The following is a 15995-nucleotide window of genomic DNA, read 5'->3' as shown; positions in this document are numbered from 1 at the left end:
CTCTAGAAGCTCCTGCTCCGCGTGGTGGCTGGATGGAGTGGGGCGAAGGAGGGCGAGTCCTTCTTCATAAACCGGGGGTTCCAAGGCCCTCCAACACTAAGTATCACCAGCAAGTTCCAGTGTCCACTCCAAGGAATCAATGGTCACCTGCACTTGTAATTCACCCTTCCCCTGCCCTGTCCACAGCCCTTTATTTATATCCCACAGCACTCAACAAGGTCTACCTTCTACAAAATAACTGGATTGTGCACCAGTCCAACTCCCCTCCCATAATATCCTCTATCTGGAGTCAGACGTACTACCATTGTGCCACGAGGTCGGCCAAATATCCTCCATTTGTATCTCCATGGTTGACCAAGAACTTTCATAATAACCCTGTAAGATCCTTATTTACATGTAAGAGATGAGCAAGTGAAAACTCAAGAGGGTAGGTGGCTTTTGCAGTGCTTGAGAGCAAAACAGAGAGCTGGGATTCCAACTAAGGCCCCTAAACCTGCGACAAATCCCATATCACATCCTTAAGGGCGGATATATCTTTCGCCCATCTCTTGCAGTGCCTTAGCACAGTGTCTCAAAAATAGAACATCCAGCATTTTTCATAGTGTTGGAAGGGCCTAGCCTTCCACAGGGCAGATCAGGGAAGTAGGAGTAGGCCAACACTTTGAGCAGCCATACCACATTACCTTCTTGCATTCAGTGGCAAGCATGGCATTGCCTTCGGGATCTCACATGGCTGAATGCAACTGGGCAAAGACTATGACCTCTCCTCACAGCCCCATGTCACCCAAAGCCCTTTTCCACTCATGTCATCATCACCATCATCATGGCAACTAACAATCATTTCCAGCCAAGTGTGTGTCGGGCCCCACATTGAGCCTATCAGTCCAATAAGGTAGGTGCTGTCATTCCCATTTTACATGAGGTCAAGAGAGTAACCCATCCACAGTACCATGACTAATAAGGAGTAGAACTGGGACTACTGGGATTTACTGGGAAGTCAGAGCCCACACCTGTAACTGCTGGGTTAGCCTGCCTCTCCCAGGGCAGTGAGTATTGCAATTCCTGCAGCCAGTCCATTGCTCCTTCCTGCAGACAGCACAGCTCATGCCCAGGACAATCTTCATGTCCAGTGAGTGAGTCAGAGGCATAAAAGCAAATCCTTCACCACCCCTGAAAAATTTCATACATAACTTGTCTCCCAGTCACCTCGAGTCTATCAGGCAAGCACCAACATCTTCATTTTCCTAGGGTGAGGACTGATGCTCAGAAGCTTAAGAAGCTTGCAGGGCTGTAAGCCCGGCTGCTGCTCTCTCACCAGGGGACCAAATAGCCACCCCATGGTGAGTTAGTTTTCTAGCTCTAGGAACTGAGAAAAAAGGCCCCCAGCTGTGTCTGGGAGATTCAAGGGAGATATCTCAGAGGAAGTGACACTGAGCACGGGCAGAGGAAGAGCAAGGGCGCTTCAGAGCACCACAGAGGGGGTCAGGTGTCGGAGTCCAGCTGAGCAGGCCTTGACCCCCTGGATCTGGGTCCTGGCAGGGTTAGAACCATTGCTACCAGCCCACAGGTGGCCGAGGGTGCACGCACACAGGATTTAGGCAGCAAGCAATGATACACCCTTGGTGGTGAAGACCGCCAATTAGGTAGAGGCAGACATGAAGGATTCCTTCAACATCCCCTAATTCAACAACATCCGTTCATTAAGTCTATGATTTAAAGATGTTTTATCTTGAAATATATCAGACATTCAGAGAGGTTTAAAAGCAATATAATGTATTATTTGGCAATAAAAAGGAATGAAGTACTGATACGTGCTACAACATGGATAAACCTTGAAAACATTATGCTAAATCCATAAAGATGGAGAGTAGATTAATGCTTGCCTGGGGCTGGGGGTCGGGGGGTGGGCAAAAATGGAGGATGGCTGCTAAAAGGAATGGGGTTTCTTTTTTTGGGATGATAAAATGTCCTAGGACTGATTGCGGCGATGGTTGCACAACTGTGTGAATGTAAGAAAACCCATCAAATTGTACACTTTAAATCGCCAATTGTATATGGGAATTACATCACAATAAAGTTATTACAAAAAAAGTGTACTGAACCTGGCATACCCACCACCCAGCCTAACAGCTACCCATGTAGCTGAACCTCCCTAAGCACCCCAGTCTCTACCCAATCCCTCCTCCCTGCTGAATTTGATGTTTATCATTTCCATGCATTTCTTTACATGTTTACTATCTATGCATGTAATTGTTGAAGATTGTATTGTATTGTCTTTATGTTTTTAACTTTAGATAAATGACTTATATTGTAAATATTCTCTTGTCATTTGCTTTTTTCCTTCCAGAGGAGGAGATCCAGCCATGGAATTGCTGAGTCTGGAGGTCTCGTTTATCCTGTTTACTGTGTGTGGATTTTCGTTGATGAAAGTACTGCAATTGAATACTGCACAACATATCTCTGCACACTCCTGCTGACAAATATTTAGGCTTTTCTTCTCTTTTCCTTTTTTCTTACTACAACAGTGTTGCAGTGAGCAGCTCTTCTTCTTTTATGCACAGACGAGCGTTTCTCTCAGAAGGGCCTAGGAAGGGAGCTGCTTTACTGGACATGATTCTTTACTTTCCCAGATACTGCCAAATGATTTTTCAGTCATTCACCTTTTTATGTCAGCGAGGAAACCAAAGCCCAGAGAGAGGAGAGCAATCTGCTCAGAGTCCCTCAAGGTCTGGGACTGATTCCCAGTCCAGGGCTCCTCTGGCCTTTCCGGAACCCTCCATTTCCTTATTTTTATTTCCCTACAAATCTCAGCCGACCACCCCAGTGTTATCAGAGCGGATCTAGGAGAAACACATTATCAGCAGCGTCCAGGAGGGCTGGGGATCTGGAAGTGCTTTTGGGAGGAAATGGGGAAGAAATGAACTTTGGAGAATTCCCCAGGCATTTCTGAAATGCAGAGCCAGAGGGCTTTGAGAGAAAAGGTTGTTCCAGGGGCAGATGGTGGAGCATTTTAGCAGCCGCGCAGCACCTGGTCTCCCAGCAGCTGTGGTCATTTTGGCCTCACCCATGCCAGTTACCTGACCATCTACCCCATGAGGGGCATAGAGAGCTATGGCTGTGGGGGGCGAGGAGTGTTTTTTAAACCCAGGGCCCTCTCCAGGGTGATGGCCAACCTTCCTTGTGGAACAGGCCACTTGCCTGAAACGGGGCGGCAACGGCCAAGGAAGGGCCTTCATTTGGAGCCAAGAGTCCAAGCTTTATGGACTGGCTGATTTCTAAAGCATAATGTTCTGTCTGGCTTGGCCGGGGCTCCCTTCAGCCATAGTCTGTCACTCCAAATGTGGTCAGACAACCAGCAGCACCAGTGCTGCCAGGGGGCCTGCTGGGAATGCAGAAGGGATCATGGCGAGGGGGGTCAGGGCAGGTAACAAGCTGTGTTAGGGATTTAGGGCCTTATCCTAAGGGTGATGGAAAGTATTGAAGTGCTTTGGTTAACTGGAGTTATGCATCAATGTTAAAAATGCCATTCTGGCTTCTGTGTAAAGAAGGGTTTGGAGGAGGTCAGGTGGCAGCAGCCTGAACAAGGGTGATGACGGTGGAGGTGGAGGAAATTGACAGAGTGGGATGAATGAGACTTGGTGATTGACGGGGTGTGAGGGAAACGGTGGTGTTCAGCCTGATGCCCAGGTCATGGCTTAGATGCTGGGAGAGGTCGAGAATGTTGGAAAGGGCCAGGTGGGGGGAAGGTGCTGGCTTTCATCGTGTGCCCTTTGAGGATCCAGGCGGAGATGGCAAGGAAGCTGCCCAGTGTGGTTTGTAGGTGGGAAGGCTCGCCCTGGCTGGAAACTCACAAAAGCTAGCTGTGTAAGAGACTCATACCACATGCTGCTCTCAAGCACCTACACCGTCTGAAGCAAATGGTTAATGCTAGCAGCCAGGGAGAAACCTCTGCAGGTGTATACATTTTGGTCTGTTCGCACTTCTCATTTTAGGACAAATTACTTGTCCCAGTGGGTGGTTTTGCCTGGATCGTACATCGAGCATACACCAGGCATTATGTTAATATACTCATCAAATAGCAGAACTCATGGCCAAGGCCAAGTGGGGAGGAGAGGATGGAAGGAGCTGCAGGGATGATGTAGCTGACATGGAGGGGTCAAGAGTTCACTAGGTAGAAACTGAGAACAAAGATACCAGAATAACATGAGTTGTGTGCAAGTGGGACACTATAAGGTCCGGCAGGGGAGCAGCCCAGTTTTACTGAAAGAAAAGGAGGACAGCGGATGACTGGTCAGAGATCAGGCTAGAGAGACAAAGTGGGCTTATCTTTGGGGTGGGGGGTATGAGCACTGAGGAGCCATGGATGGTTTTTGAGCAGAGGAGTGGAGTTGACAGAACCTGGCTGATGGAGTGCAGTGGGTGAAGGCGAAGGGGCACTGATGTTGCTATTGTGGGTTTGCACCTGGGTGTCTGGGAGGCCAGATGGGACATGCGGGGTGGGGCTGCAAAGTCAGGAGGAAGAGATAGGGGTGGGGAGGACTGAGGCTAACATCGCAGGGGAAAGCACACCACTTTGGCTGCAGCAGAACAAGGGGGGTCTGAATATTGACGATAACAGCAATCGAACAGTAGGATCTCTTAGCAGCCTGGCCCCAGGGGATCTGCTTTAAGAAATAGCAAGAATGACCCCGAAGTAGCCCATCAATTATTTGCATGTAAAGCAGGGTTTTGGAGCTACCTGAAACAGTATACCTTTAGTTTAAATATTCTCCCTAAAATAACCATCAATTCTTGAATCTTTTCTTCACTGATGGAAACAAAGGACGCTTTGGTCTGAAGATTCCTGAGATCTGAAATAAATCAAGTCTGAAATAAGAAGGACCACAAAGAAGGGGGGCTATGGGTCTGCTCTGTTGCAGCACAGGGAAGATAAGAGGAGCCTGGTTTGTGACCAAACTCTGGCTACAGATCCTGCCCATGTAAACGTCATGAGGCTGTTGGGGACAAAGTCTGGTGCCAGGGAAAATAGGGCAAGGCTAGCTAGAGAGTAGGGTTCAGGATGTGTGGGCACCAGCTCTCATCAGCTGTGGAAAAACAACCAAGGCTGGAGAGGCCATTACAACCCGAATGTAAATAGCAGCTCATAGGAAAATAAAGCCCTATTCATAGGATTGCAGACTATCGTTGCTGGAAGGGGCTGCTGTCCCCTCTAGGCGAGGCTCCACATCACTGCTAGTTATTGTTCTAGAATACAAATTGTATCAGGTGACATCCCTGCTGCCCAAACCTTCTCTGATGCCACATCATCTCCTGTGAGGACAGCACAGCCAGGGCAGAGGCACTGCTCCCCCACCACTCCTGTATCCAGAGCAGACATGAATAAGCAATTACCACATTTTCTGCTGAACCTGGATACAGGCTCAGAAGCTGACTCAGCACAGCCCCCCAATCAATCAGGCAGCCATTACCAATCAATCACCCTCTGGATGAAATCATTTGCCTTCTACTGGACAGAGGGAGCTGGGCAGCCTCAGCCTGGCCCTTTGCAGTCTTGACATCTCCTCCCACCCTCATTTCTCGTTACTGCTCTGTGCTCCAGATTTCTTCAACTGCATGTCATCCCCAAACTTACTGCCTTTTTCTCGCTCCTCTGAGTTTTTGTCCATGACAGTCCCTCAGCTAGCCTGGAATGTCCTCTGTGCAGCATGCTAGTTGTTCTTCGATATCTGTTCTCCCACCCGCCATCGTAATAAAGTTCTATCTGGGCATATCGCCACCCACCAAAAATATTGCCTGGCCTCCCTTGAACCTGGGGGTAACCACGTGACTAAGTTCTGGCCCATGGGTTGTGAGCAGAAGTGATCTGTGTCTCTTTTTTCAAATTTCGCTCTTGAGGGCTTGAGCACATACTCCACTTGTCCTGTTCCCCTTTCGTGCTGGTCATGGGGTGGCGAGAACGGAAGCATCTGCCAGAGGAGGATGCCACAAGATGAAGATCCCAGCCCTGGCCTGCTAGGGAAGGGAGACCTCCACCTCCACCTTGTCTAAGTCCTTGTATTTGGGAGGGTATCTTGTTATGTGCCTATGTGGACACCATATGGAGTCTATGATGCCCTAACAATATGCCTTCCCACTTGCTTATTTGTTCCTTATGAACAACCTCCAAGGCCACTCCTCGGTGAAGTTTTCCCAGAGCCCCAGCTCCTTTGGCTCCTGGGCACTTCATGCACCCCTCACCAGCACACTGACCTGGAAGGCAGCTGTGGCCTCTCCCATTAGGCTGGCTGAAGGCGACTTCTCCGCTTTCATCCATCCTCTCTGCAGCACTGGCCATGGCGCTAGTGCACAAGCCTGACCACATCAACCCCATGCCACCACTGCTGCAGTCCAAGCCCTTTGGCCTTGGTGGTCAGGGCATGACTCTGGCCTACCCTTTCCCTTGGAGATGAGGCTCTGACGGCGAAGTGATTTCATTCAGCAGCTGAGCTAGCCATTCTTCCCTCTGGGTGCAAAAACATGTCATACTTCACACTGCCTGCCCCACCCTGGACTTGACACAGGCCAGCCCCACCCAGCCCCAGCATGGCGGGCCTGAAGTAGCTGCTTCCTTGCTGGCTAGACTTATAATGTCCTGCTCCTCATTTGTTAATAAGAAAAGGGACAGAGAATGGGAAAGTTTCCTTGGTCTTTGTATTTTTCTCAAGTGGCCTAGGAAATCTCATGGTATGTATATCTGTTCCCAAGATCCTTCTCCTGTCCCACCAGGCCATATGCTGTGCTAAGGGCTCACCCCTATTCCTCTGAACTTCTGGCAGCCATGACCCTCCTAATTGAGAGTTGACCTTTGGCATCCTTCTCAGACCTGCAAGCCCATCACTCCCTTGGCAAATAGCGCACGCAGCCCAGAAGCAGGATGCAGCCAGATCTCAGCCAGTAGATGGCTATTTTGGGACAGGGAGGATCCCAGGAGGATGCTGGCAAGGTCAGATAGAAAGGGAAAGAGGCAGGTTTTCTGCCCATGATTATGTGTCCCAGGCCTTCTGGGTGCCGCCCAGGGGCCCAAGGCTGCCACAAGGAAGAACACACCCACCGCAGGACTCTGGCTTGGCCTAGCTGGCCACAGAGGGCAGGCACCGGTTTGAGGATCTAGGCTTCCATCTCAGCAACCACAGTGGGCAGGAAGAGTGTGTTTGTTTTGTCCCAATAGCAGTGAATTCAGCATCAGGCAAGATTTGGGGTGGGGTGAGGGATAAGGTGGCTGATGGCAGAGGGAGAACACCAGGAAGCAGCCGGTCATCAGCAATGACTACTGATACTCATTTATTGAACATTCACAGAGCATCTACTATGTATGGGATACAGTATTAAGTGCTGGCAAGACAAAATGAATCAAGCTTTGAATTTGTATGTGGCGCTTGACAATTGTATGAGTCCTTCTTCAAGGATCGGGAGCCTTAAAGTGGTTTATAAACTCCGAACCTCAGGAAAGAATCAGAAATGCGTGATGTAAGGGCAAGAATGACAGTGATGTTCTCTTTGTGAATTTGAGGATATTCAAACATTCCAGAGTGTTAGAACTGAACTCCCTTCTACCTATTTTTAGTAGTTTGAGGAAGGTTACCGATGCACATGAAGTGCTCAGTCCTGTGCCTGGCACATAGTAAGTGCTCAAGTGGGACACAGCAGCAGTAACTGCTGTTATTTATAATAGGTTGGATTTGGTGTTGAGGAGGTTACTGTACCAAGGCATGAGAAGCCTCAGGTCAGTCAGAGAGAGGCAGGGCAGGGGACCCAGCAGGACCCAGCCCATCCTAGGAGATTTTGCTGTGATTCCATGATGTGAGATGCTTCGTGTGGCCATTCCAGTCCTTCCCTGCCTCAGTTACGAAAGGCCAGAAGAGCATCTTAGTTCCCTCTGATTTTGCCTGTTTGGGGCCTTCTCTTTAAATTCTTCAGGTGTTGCCCACTGGCTCTGATGTATGCTTTGGGACAAACTGCCTTCTGAGAAATTCTCAACATGCAGGGGTATCCCTCCCAGGAGCCCCTGCCCACTCTCCCTCTATGCCTGGCCAACTCAGTCCCTGCTGCTGTCCCCTCCCCGCAGAGGACCAGTGTCAAGCCCTTTCTTCTCCCCATGGCATTTCCTCCTCCCCCAACCCTGTGAGCTGCTTCATGGTCTTCTCCTCACTGCCCAGGACCTGTGGGTTCCACACAGACTCCCAGCAGGCAGGGAGAAGAGAAGCACTCTCCCAAGTCCTTCCCCCTCCTGCCACATTCCTCCCCAGCTCCCAGCCTCCCAGGACTGCCTGAGCCCAACTTTCTGAAGCACAATACTGAAACCGATTAAGAGCCACCCACTCTGATGATGGACAGGACACTTGAAGGCCATCGGACAACTGATGTGCTTTCCCCAATAAGTCAGGGAAGGGAGAAAGGCAAGCTTCTGCCTGGCCACAAATGTGCCCCCAACACTAGGACATGGCATTTGATAAGGATTTCTCTGCATCTTTGAAGTGCGAGAGGCAGTTGAGAAAATAATAATAATCATGCTTACTAGGAATCAGAGAAGATGCTTATTAGGAATCAGAGAGAAGTTCCCAGGATTATCTTGAGGAATCTCTACCCTGCCGGTGTCTATTGTCCCTGTTTTTCAGACAAGGCAACTGAGGCACAAGGAGGTTAAATAACTCTCTGAAGGTCGTAAGGCTGGTCCATGTTGGAGATGGAATTCAAACCTACATCTTCTGTGGCTTCAAATATCCTGCCCTTAACCAGCATTCTATATGCTGAACAAAAATCGGTTGTCATTGCCCAAGAGTTATAAGGGCAACAGACACAATCCTTGGAAACATGGGCTGCCCCACAAGCCCTGATGCGAACGGTCTCTCTGCCCAGGCCCCATCACCCAACCCTCACCTCCACCCCATCTCATTAATCTTGGCATTCCTCTCCCGAAAACTTTCCCAGACCCCGGGGCCCAATCTTCTGGGCCCAGAGGGAGGGAGGGAGCTTCCCAGGGCTTCTGGACACCCTTTTAATTAACCCGGATGACCCTCTTCTCACCGGGTCCAGCTGAATCTTTTCACAGTCTCCTTGTCTCCCAGGGCAGCATCCTGGAACTGTGACTCCCACCCCAGCCCATTCACTCTCCAGCAAATGCGGTCCCTCGTTTCCCATATGCTTAACATCTGTCGGCCTCTCTTCCCTGGCTTGGGGACCTGGTTGAGGGTTACTTGGGTCCCTCGGCTTCTGGGGCCAGAGGAGTGCCTGCCAGAGAGCCCAGTGAGCACCCTGCCAGTGCCACCTGCCACTGTGGGTATCAAGGAGGCCACACGCTGAGCTGGCAGAGGCCAGTAGCAGACCCAAACTCTCTGCCATTACTTAAATGTGATACCTCGTCTCCCCCAACTCTTCTTTAGGCCTTCCTTCCCCATCTCTAAAGAGGTACAGCACATTCTACATCCTCAGGGAAACAGTGAAACTTCCTCATTTGTCATTCTTATGGCTTAACAATAACAGGCACCTAGAAAAGTAACAGGCACCTAGAAAAGTTCTCATAAGCTGTAACTTATCATTTGCATTCATGGTGGACAATGCACTTGAACCCGACACACTGCATGGTGCCCAGCAGGTCCTTACTACACAGCTGTTACACAGATGAATAGACACAGTTGAGGAGCAGGCCCAAGGATACAGAGGAAAGCACTAGAATAGACAGGTCAGGGCTCCGCCCATACAGAGCTAGTAAGGGCCAAAAGCTGATTTTTGCTCTAGATTAGACCAGTTCACTGTATTACACAGTATCACCTTGTGACCTTTGGCTTGTGCCTTCATTCCTTGCATGTAAGCATGTGTGTGTTGCATGTAGCCTAGAGGCCATATAGTGAACACACCTTGCCCTAATCCAGCTAGCTATAGAAAATAAGATCTTACAATTATGGGGTCATTCATTCAGGTGACAAACATTTTTGTATACCTGGGAAGCTGGGGACACAATGATGAACACAGCAAGCAAGGTACCTCCCCTTGATGGGCCGATGGTCCCTTTGATGCTGCATAGCAGTTCATAACTTTCAAAACGGTCATGCCCATCATCTGATCTGACTTCACCACAACCTGGTTCAAAGAGTATCAGGCACATAAAATACTCTATGAACAAATGAATGGTGGGTGGACTGATGGATGTTGGGCAGGCAGGCCAATCAGTGAGTAGATGGAAGGCAACCACAGATATTGTCACTCCTGTCTTTCAAATGAAAAGTGACGGCCTGAGTGAGGTGTGGCTAGAGCATGGCCACCAGGAAGAGCCTCTGGTCTCAGTCCTAGGAACATCCGTGGTCACCTGTTTGCAGGGCTGCTTACCTGGTGGGCAGTTACATCCTGGAGATGTCTTTGGGGCCTCCCGGCGCCTCCTTGAGTGGAGCTTCCATTTCTGTACAAGGAGACAGACAAGAGGAGTCACCAGGAGCTCGTAGACACCAAGCCCTGGAAAGTGACTGTGGGCTGACGAGGAGGGCAGGAAGAGGGGGAAACTGGCAGAACTCTTCCTGGATCAAAGACAGGCAGTTAATGGCCTTCCACTGGCCACCAGGCATCTGGGTAATAAGAAGCAGACAAGAGGCCGGGCGCGGTGGCTCACGCTTGTAATCCCAGCACTTTGGGAGGCCGAGGCGGGCGGATCACGAGGTCAGGAGATCGAGACCACAGTGAAACCCCGTCTCCACTAAAAAAATACAAAAAATTAGCCGGGCGTGGTGGCGGGCGCCTGTAGTCCCAGCTACTCGGAGAGGCTGAGGCAGGAGAATGGCGTGAACCCGGGAGGCGGAGCTTGCAGTGAGCCGAGATTGCGCCACTGCACTCCAGCCTGGGCGACAGAGCAAGACTCTGTCTCAAAAAAAAAAAAAAAAAAAAAAAAAGAAGCAGACAAGAAAGCCCATCCTGGTAATCACAATGTCTGATGTCTTTGGAGCACTCTTAAAGAAATTAACCCCAAACACAGGACCCTATAAACCAGTTGCATCTTCCTGCACCTCACGCTCATGTGCACATTGACATGCTTTTCTCAGCTCTCTGCTAATTGTTTCCTGCCTTGGACTGGGCTCCTGATGGACCCCTGCACAGGGACAGTGCCTTCTGTTCTTCTGGTGTCCCTTACAAAGCTAGCATTTGCAGGCTGGGCAGGGGTGCAGGAGTAGGGGGATGGCAAGAGTCTCTGCACCCCTCCACCAAATATCTTCCTCACTTCCCTTCAAATCACTGAGCCAACCTGGAAGGTCCCAAAGAGGTGGGAGCATCAGAGAGGTAGAACACCCTGACCTTCGAGGAGTTGTCATGTTCATGGTGGCAAGTGGAGAAGAGCATGTGTAATGACCTTGCATGCAGGATGCCCCTGTGTGTCAACTCTGCAGGCTTACGCTGCACAGGGCAATGTGACAAGGGTCTCATAAGGACTCTTACTTGATTCTTGCAACAAAGTTGGCCAGACTAGCAGTTAACAGGGATACTTCTAGAGCCAGGCTGACTGGACTAACACACAGTTCTCAGACTCTGGGCTAATAAGAGTCCTCACTTCATTGGATTACTGCAAAGTTAGAAAGATTAATGCATAGAATGGCACCTGATACCCAGGAGGTTCTCAATGAATGCTAGCTATTACCATATTCATTTCACAGGTGAGGGACTTGAAGCACTGAGAGGAGACTGCACCTGGCCAAGGTCAAGGCTGAAGTAAGGAACACAGCTGGGATTCAAACCCACACAGTGATGCTCATGCAGCCATAGGAAGCTGGTTGCCCCAGGGCCAAACAGGCCTTTCAATGTATTTTATATGGTTCCCACAGTGAGCTTTAAATCATTATTATTATTGAATTTGTTGCCAATATTTTGAAGTTGGTGGTTTCACGTGCAAATCTGCATTTGTAATTTCTCTTGAAAAACTAACTGAAAGATCTGGCCACATGAAGCCTGTACTCTGGCTGCCCAGGACTCACTGCACCTGATGTACTGTAGTCCCCACCCTGACAAGGTTGACCAGTTAGGATGACAGCCAGAGCTATTTGCTTCCTCACTACTGTGCAATTTTGCCACTCAGTGTGGGCCACAAGAGAGGCGAAGAAAGTAATATGGGAGGTGTCATAAGGGTGGTATCACCTCTGATTTGGGGTTGGGGAGGGGAGGTCAGAAAGCTTCACAAGGATTCAGAGCAAGTGGAGTGATTTGCTGAGGGTCACACAGTCAGGATGTAGTGGATCTGAGGTGTGAACTCACGCCTCCTGGCACAAAGCCTGCTCCACCTGCTGGAGGAGGGTGAGTGCAAATGCCTGGGGAGGGAACACAGTGACAGATGGGATGGGTGGCTCTGAGAGCAGAAGGGGGCCGAGATCAAGGCAGACCAGAAGAGGGGAAACACCCCAAAGTGGGGACCCTCACTTAGAAAGGGGAGGCTGAGTAACAATTAGGTGGATGGATGCTGAGGCCAAGGTACAGGTGGGCACAGAGCGGCCGCTAGGCAAACAAATGAGCACCCAGGCCAAAGTCTGGTGATAGCCTCTCTAGTGCCAAGCTCTGAGCCTGGCTCATGAATGCTGCTTTCCTGTAAGGGACTGTATGAGCCTGCCTCCACATCCCTCCCCACCAATCACCTGGGGGTCTGGCACCCAGAAGGCACATGACACAGGTCTGCTAAAGGACAAAACCAGTCAATGACTGACAAGCCAAGACCAGAGGAGTCGGTAGCATTTTGGCTAAAGGTTGTAACCATCGGAGTTGTCACCCACTCAGCAGCAGCACTGAGCAAGCTGCCATCACAGGCTTGGGCTGGAGACAGAGCTTGTGGCATGAGTGGGTGGCACCCCTGCTTCATCCCCATGGGGCACACCCCTAGAGGGGCATAACTTCTTGTGGAAGAAAAAATCAGTAGAAAAACAAAAAATATGTAACAGGCGGTGATAAATGCTGGGAGAAAAATAAAGTAAAGCAAGGGGACAGAGAGGGATGGAAGGTGGGTTTTTTCTACCAGGGGGTCAGGGAAGGTCTCTCTTTGAGGGGACTTTGAGCAAAGACCCAGAGGAAGGTAAGAAAATGAGTCATGCGGTATCTGGAGGAAGTAAGAACATGAATCCTTTGGTATCTGGAGGAAGTGTGTTCCAGGCAGAGGGAACAGCAGAGGCGAAGGCCCAGAGGCAGGATTGTGCATGGAGCATCTGAGGAATAGGAAGGGGTGAAGTGTGGCTGGAGTGATCTGAGTGAGGACAGGGGATAGGAATGTGGGGGGCAGGAAGGCAGGTCATTAAGGCAGGGGCAGAGACTTTGAATGTGTAACATGGATCCCTGCCACTGGTTCCGGGGCTTGTTGACAGCCATAAAGCACCACAGCTCGTGGGTGCTGTGGTGGGCCATCCAGGCTCCCAGGATTAGACCAGTGATTTAGCTGTTGGGAGTGTTGGCTGCTGATGGCTGAGCCTCTTTCTGGGAGCTGCTCTCAGCTCAAGGAAGCAGCCTTGATCAGGGTCACACTCTCCCCCAAAGGCAACCCATATTTAATTACTGATAGATGGGAGGAATGCAGACCTGGCCCCTCTGCCTCAATATGGACTGACTCTAGGGCCACCCCAGCTACGGAGCTCCCACAGGACCAGCTGGGGCCTCTGTCATGACTCTATCACAGCTCAGCCCCTCCTCTGCCCAACTCTGCTTCCCTCACTCCCCCTCGTATGTTGATGCCAATAAGTCAAATAAGTAAGTCATCTACTCGTAGACCTCCACTTTGGAGACTGTTCCCTTGGGAACCCAACCTAAGGCAGACCTCCATGTGACTTTCACGTTTCCTGAGACTTCACCTGACCATCATCACTGACCCGTGCAACAGGCAGGCTAGAAGTCAGCCCCATTGTATAATCCAGGAAACTAAGTCCCAGAAAGGGAAAGGGAATTGCTTTGAACAAGTAAACCACAGAGAGCTTAAACTCTGGGTCCTCTAACTTCAGGTTCAATGCTTTTGTTCAATAGATCCTATATTTATTTTCTACTAATTGTGAGACTGCAAAATAGAGAATGAGTCACAGTCCATCAGCAAACAGCTGAGCTTGGGGTGGGAGAAGCATACTCAGATGTGTGCAGGTGACTGTAGACTTTGGAGGGCTTGGGTGTTGAGTTGGGAGTGGGAACTGTGAGGGTTAATTTTATCTGTTAACTTGCCTGGGCTAAGGATGCCCAGATAGCTGGGAAAACATTCTTTCTAGGTATGTCAATTAGCACTGGAATTAGGACTCAGGAAAGAAGAGCGTCCTCACCATAGTGGGTGGGCATTATCTGATCTGTTGAGGGCCTGAGTAGAACAAGATAGAGGAAGGGAGACTCTGCTCTCTCTGCTTGAGCTGGACCATCCATCTTCCCCTGCCCTTGAACATCGACTCCCCCTGCACCACAACTGGTTCTTGGCCCTTCAGGCTTGGACTGGAATTTACACCATTGGTCTCCTGGCTCTCAGGCCTTCAGGTTTAAGTGGAGCTACACCACTGGCTTTCCTGGGCCTCTTTCTTGCAGATGGCAGATTAAGGGACTTATCTTCATAATCACATGAGCCACTTTCTTCTGATAACTCGCTTTCTGTGCATCTATATACAGCCTATTGCTTCTGTTTCTCTGGAGAACCATGACTAATAACCGGGCCTTATGTGCCCAGGTAAGGATTCTAGCATGGAGGAACTATTCAAAGGTTTTAAGCAAGGAGGTCATGTGGTCAAATTTGGGTGGTATAAAGGGCACTCCAGCAGCCTGTTGAGTATAGACCAGTGAGACCGCTTGGGCTGAGGTCCTCTCTGGAGGATGTCATGCTCATCACCCAATGGAGAGATGTGGGAGGAAGAAGGAACTGGGCACTGGATGGATTTGAGGTGGTGGTGGGAGCCAGGCCCTGCCTTGGGCAGCCAAGATGCCACCCCTAGGACATAACAGCGGCAAAAGCAGGTTGTGGGAAGATGGCGAGTTTGTGGATCCCAGCAGGGTAGGCATGGGCAGCTCTGGAGTTTGGGAGAGAAGGCAGGTGGGAAAGGTGGACCTGGAAATCGGGAGCCTTGATCAGAGGGGATGGAGACATCTGAGCAGGCAAAGCTACCACAGGCACAGCTAGAAAACCAGGTCAGTTCAGGGTGTAAGTGTTTTCTTGGCCTGCCCAGAGTTTATTTTGAAAGAGTATTAAAAATCTCAACAGCACCATGACCCATCCACAGTCTAGGCTTCAACACTCTGCCCACGGATCTCCAGTTCCCAAGGACCTAACACCCCGGCCCCAGGGACCCTTGAATCCCACCGGGCCTTCAACCTGCGGGTCCTACCAACTTTTTACTGTCCATCACCACCATGTGTCACTTCCCTCCGTGCCCGGCTCAAATTCTGTGGCCAGTGATTATCACCACCCCCCGTCTGCACCCTCCATTGCCTTGACACCCACCCCGTTCACTAAGCCACAAGCCTGGCTAGATCCAACATCTCCTCCTACCCCACACCTGCACACAGGCAGCAGGGTAAAGCGGGAGAAACACACAACCTCGACGACTGATCTTACTTTAAATTCATGATCCAGATCTCAAACGGAAGCCCAGCAATCATTCTGCGGTTCCCTCAACCCTTCACCATTGCACTGTCCTGGGAGTTTTCACACTTCCTCTCCCCAAACCACCAACGCCCCCTCCCCCAACTTCATTGTCAACTGATGACCTTGAGAAGAAAAGCAAGCAGAAGAGGGCTTCCAGAGGCAGCCACCACTACACGTGCCGTCCATCTGCATCTGCGCCTGCCAGCACCCTTCTCTCCTCCTGAGCTCCCCATCTGTGCTTCCACGAGAGCCAACCCCTCCTGTCGCCAGCAAGTCCCCTGCCTTCCTGACTCATCAATCCCCTCCTCTAGATTGGATCATTTACATCAGGGGCCAGCAAACATAAATATTTGAGGCTGTGTGAGACACATGATCTCTGCCACACCTACTCCACTCTTCC

At 50.3% G+C, this 15995-nt stretch overlaps 1 protein-coding gene across 11 annotated transcripts in view; it reads right to left on the bottom strand.

The window, feature by feature from the left end:
- The window catches only part of COL13A1 (collagen type XIII alpha 1 chain), a 158817-nt gene that overhangs the window by 127522 nt on the left and 15300 nt on the right, over positions 1-15995 (bottom strand). For all 11 annotated transcript variants that reach the window (XM_055274544.1, XM_055274546.1, XM_055274545.1 and 8 more), the window contains exon 2: positions 10363-10432. In XM_055274544.1, coding sequence (XP_055130519.1) covers positions 10363-10432 — 70 coding nt within the window. The remainder of the gene's footprint in view (positions 1-10362; positions 10433-15995) is intronic.

Source organism: Symphalangus syndactylus, chromosome 4, assembly GCF_028878055.3.
Source record: "Symphalangus syndactylus isolate Jambi chromosome 4, NHGRI_mSymSyn1-v2.1_pri, whole genome shotgun sequence".
Lineage (NCBI taxonomy): Eukaryota > Metazoa > Chordata > Mammalia > Primates > Hylobatidae > Symphalangus > Symphalangus syndactylus.
Note: the sequence above shows the minus strand (reverse complement) of the source record. Positions and strands in the feature narration are given on the sequence as shown.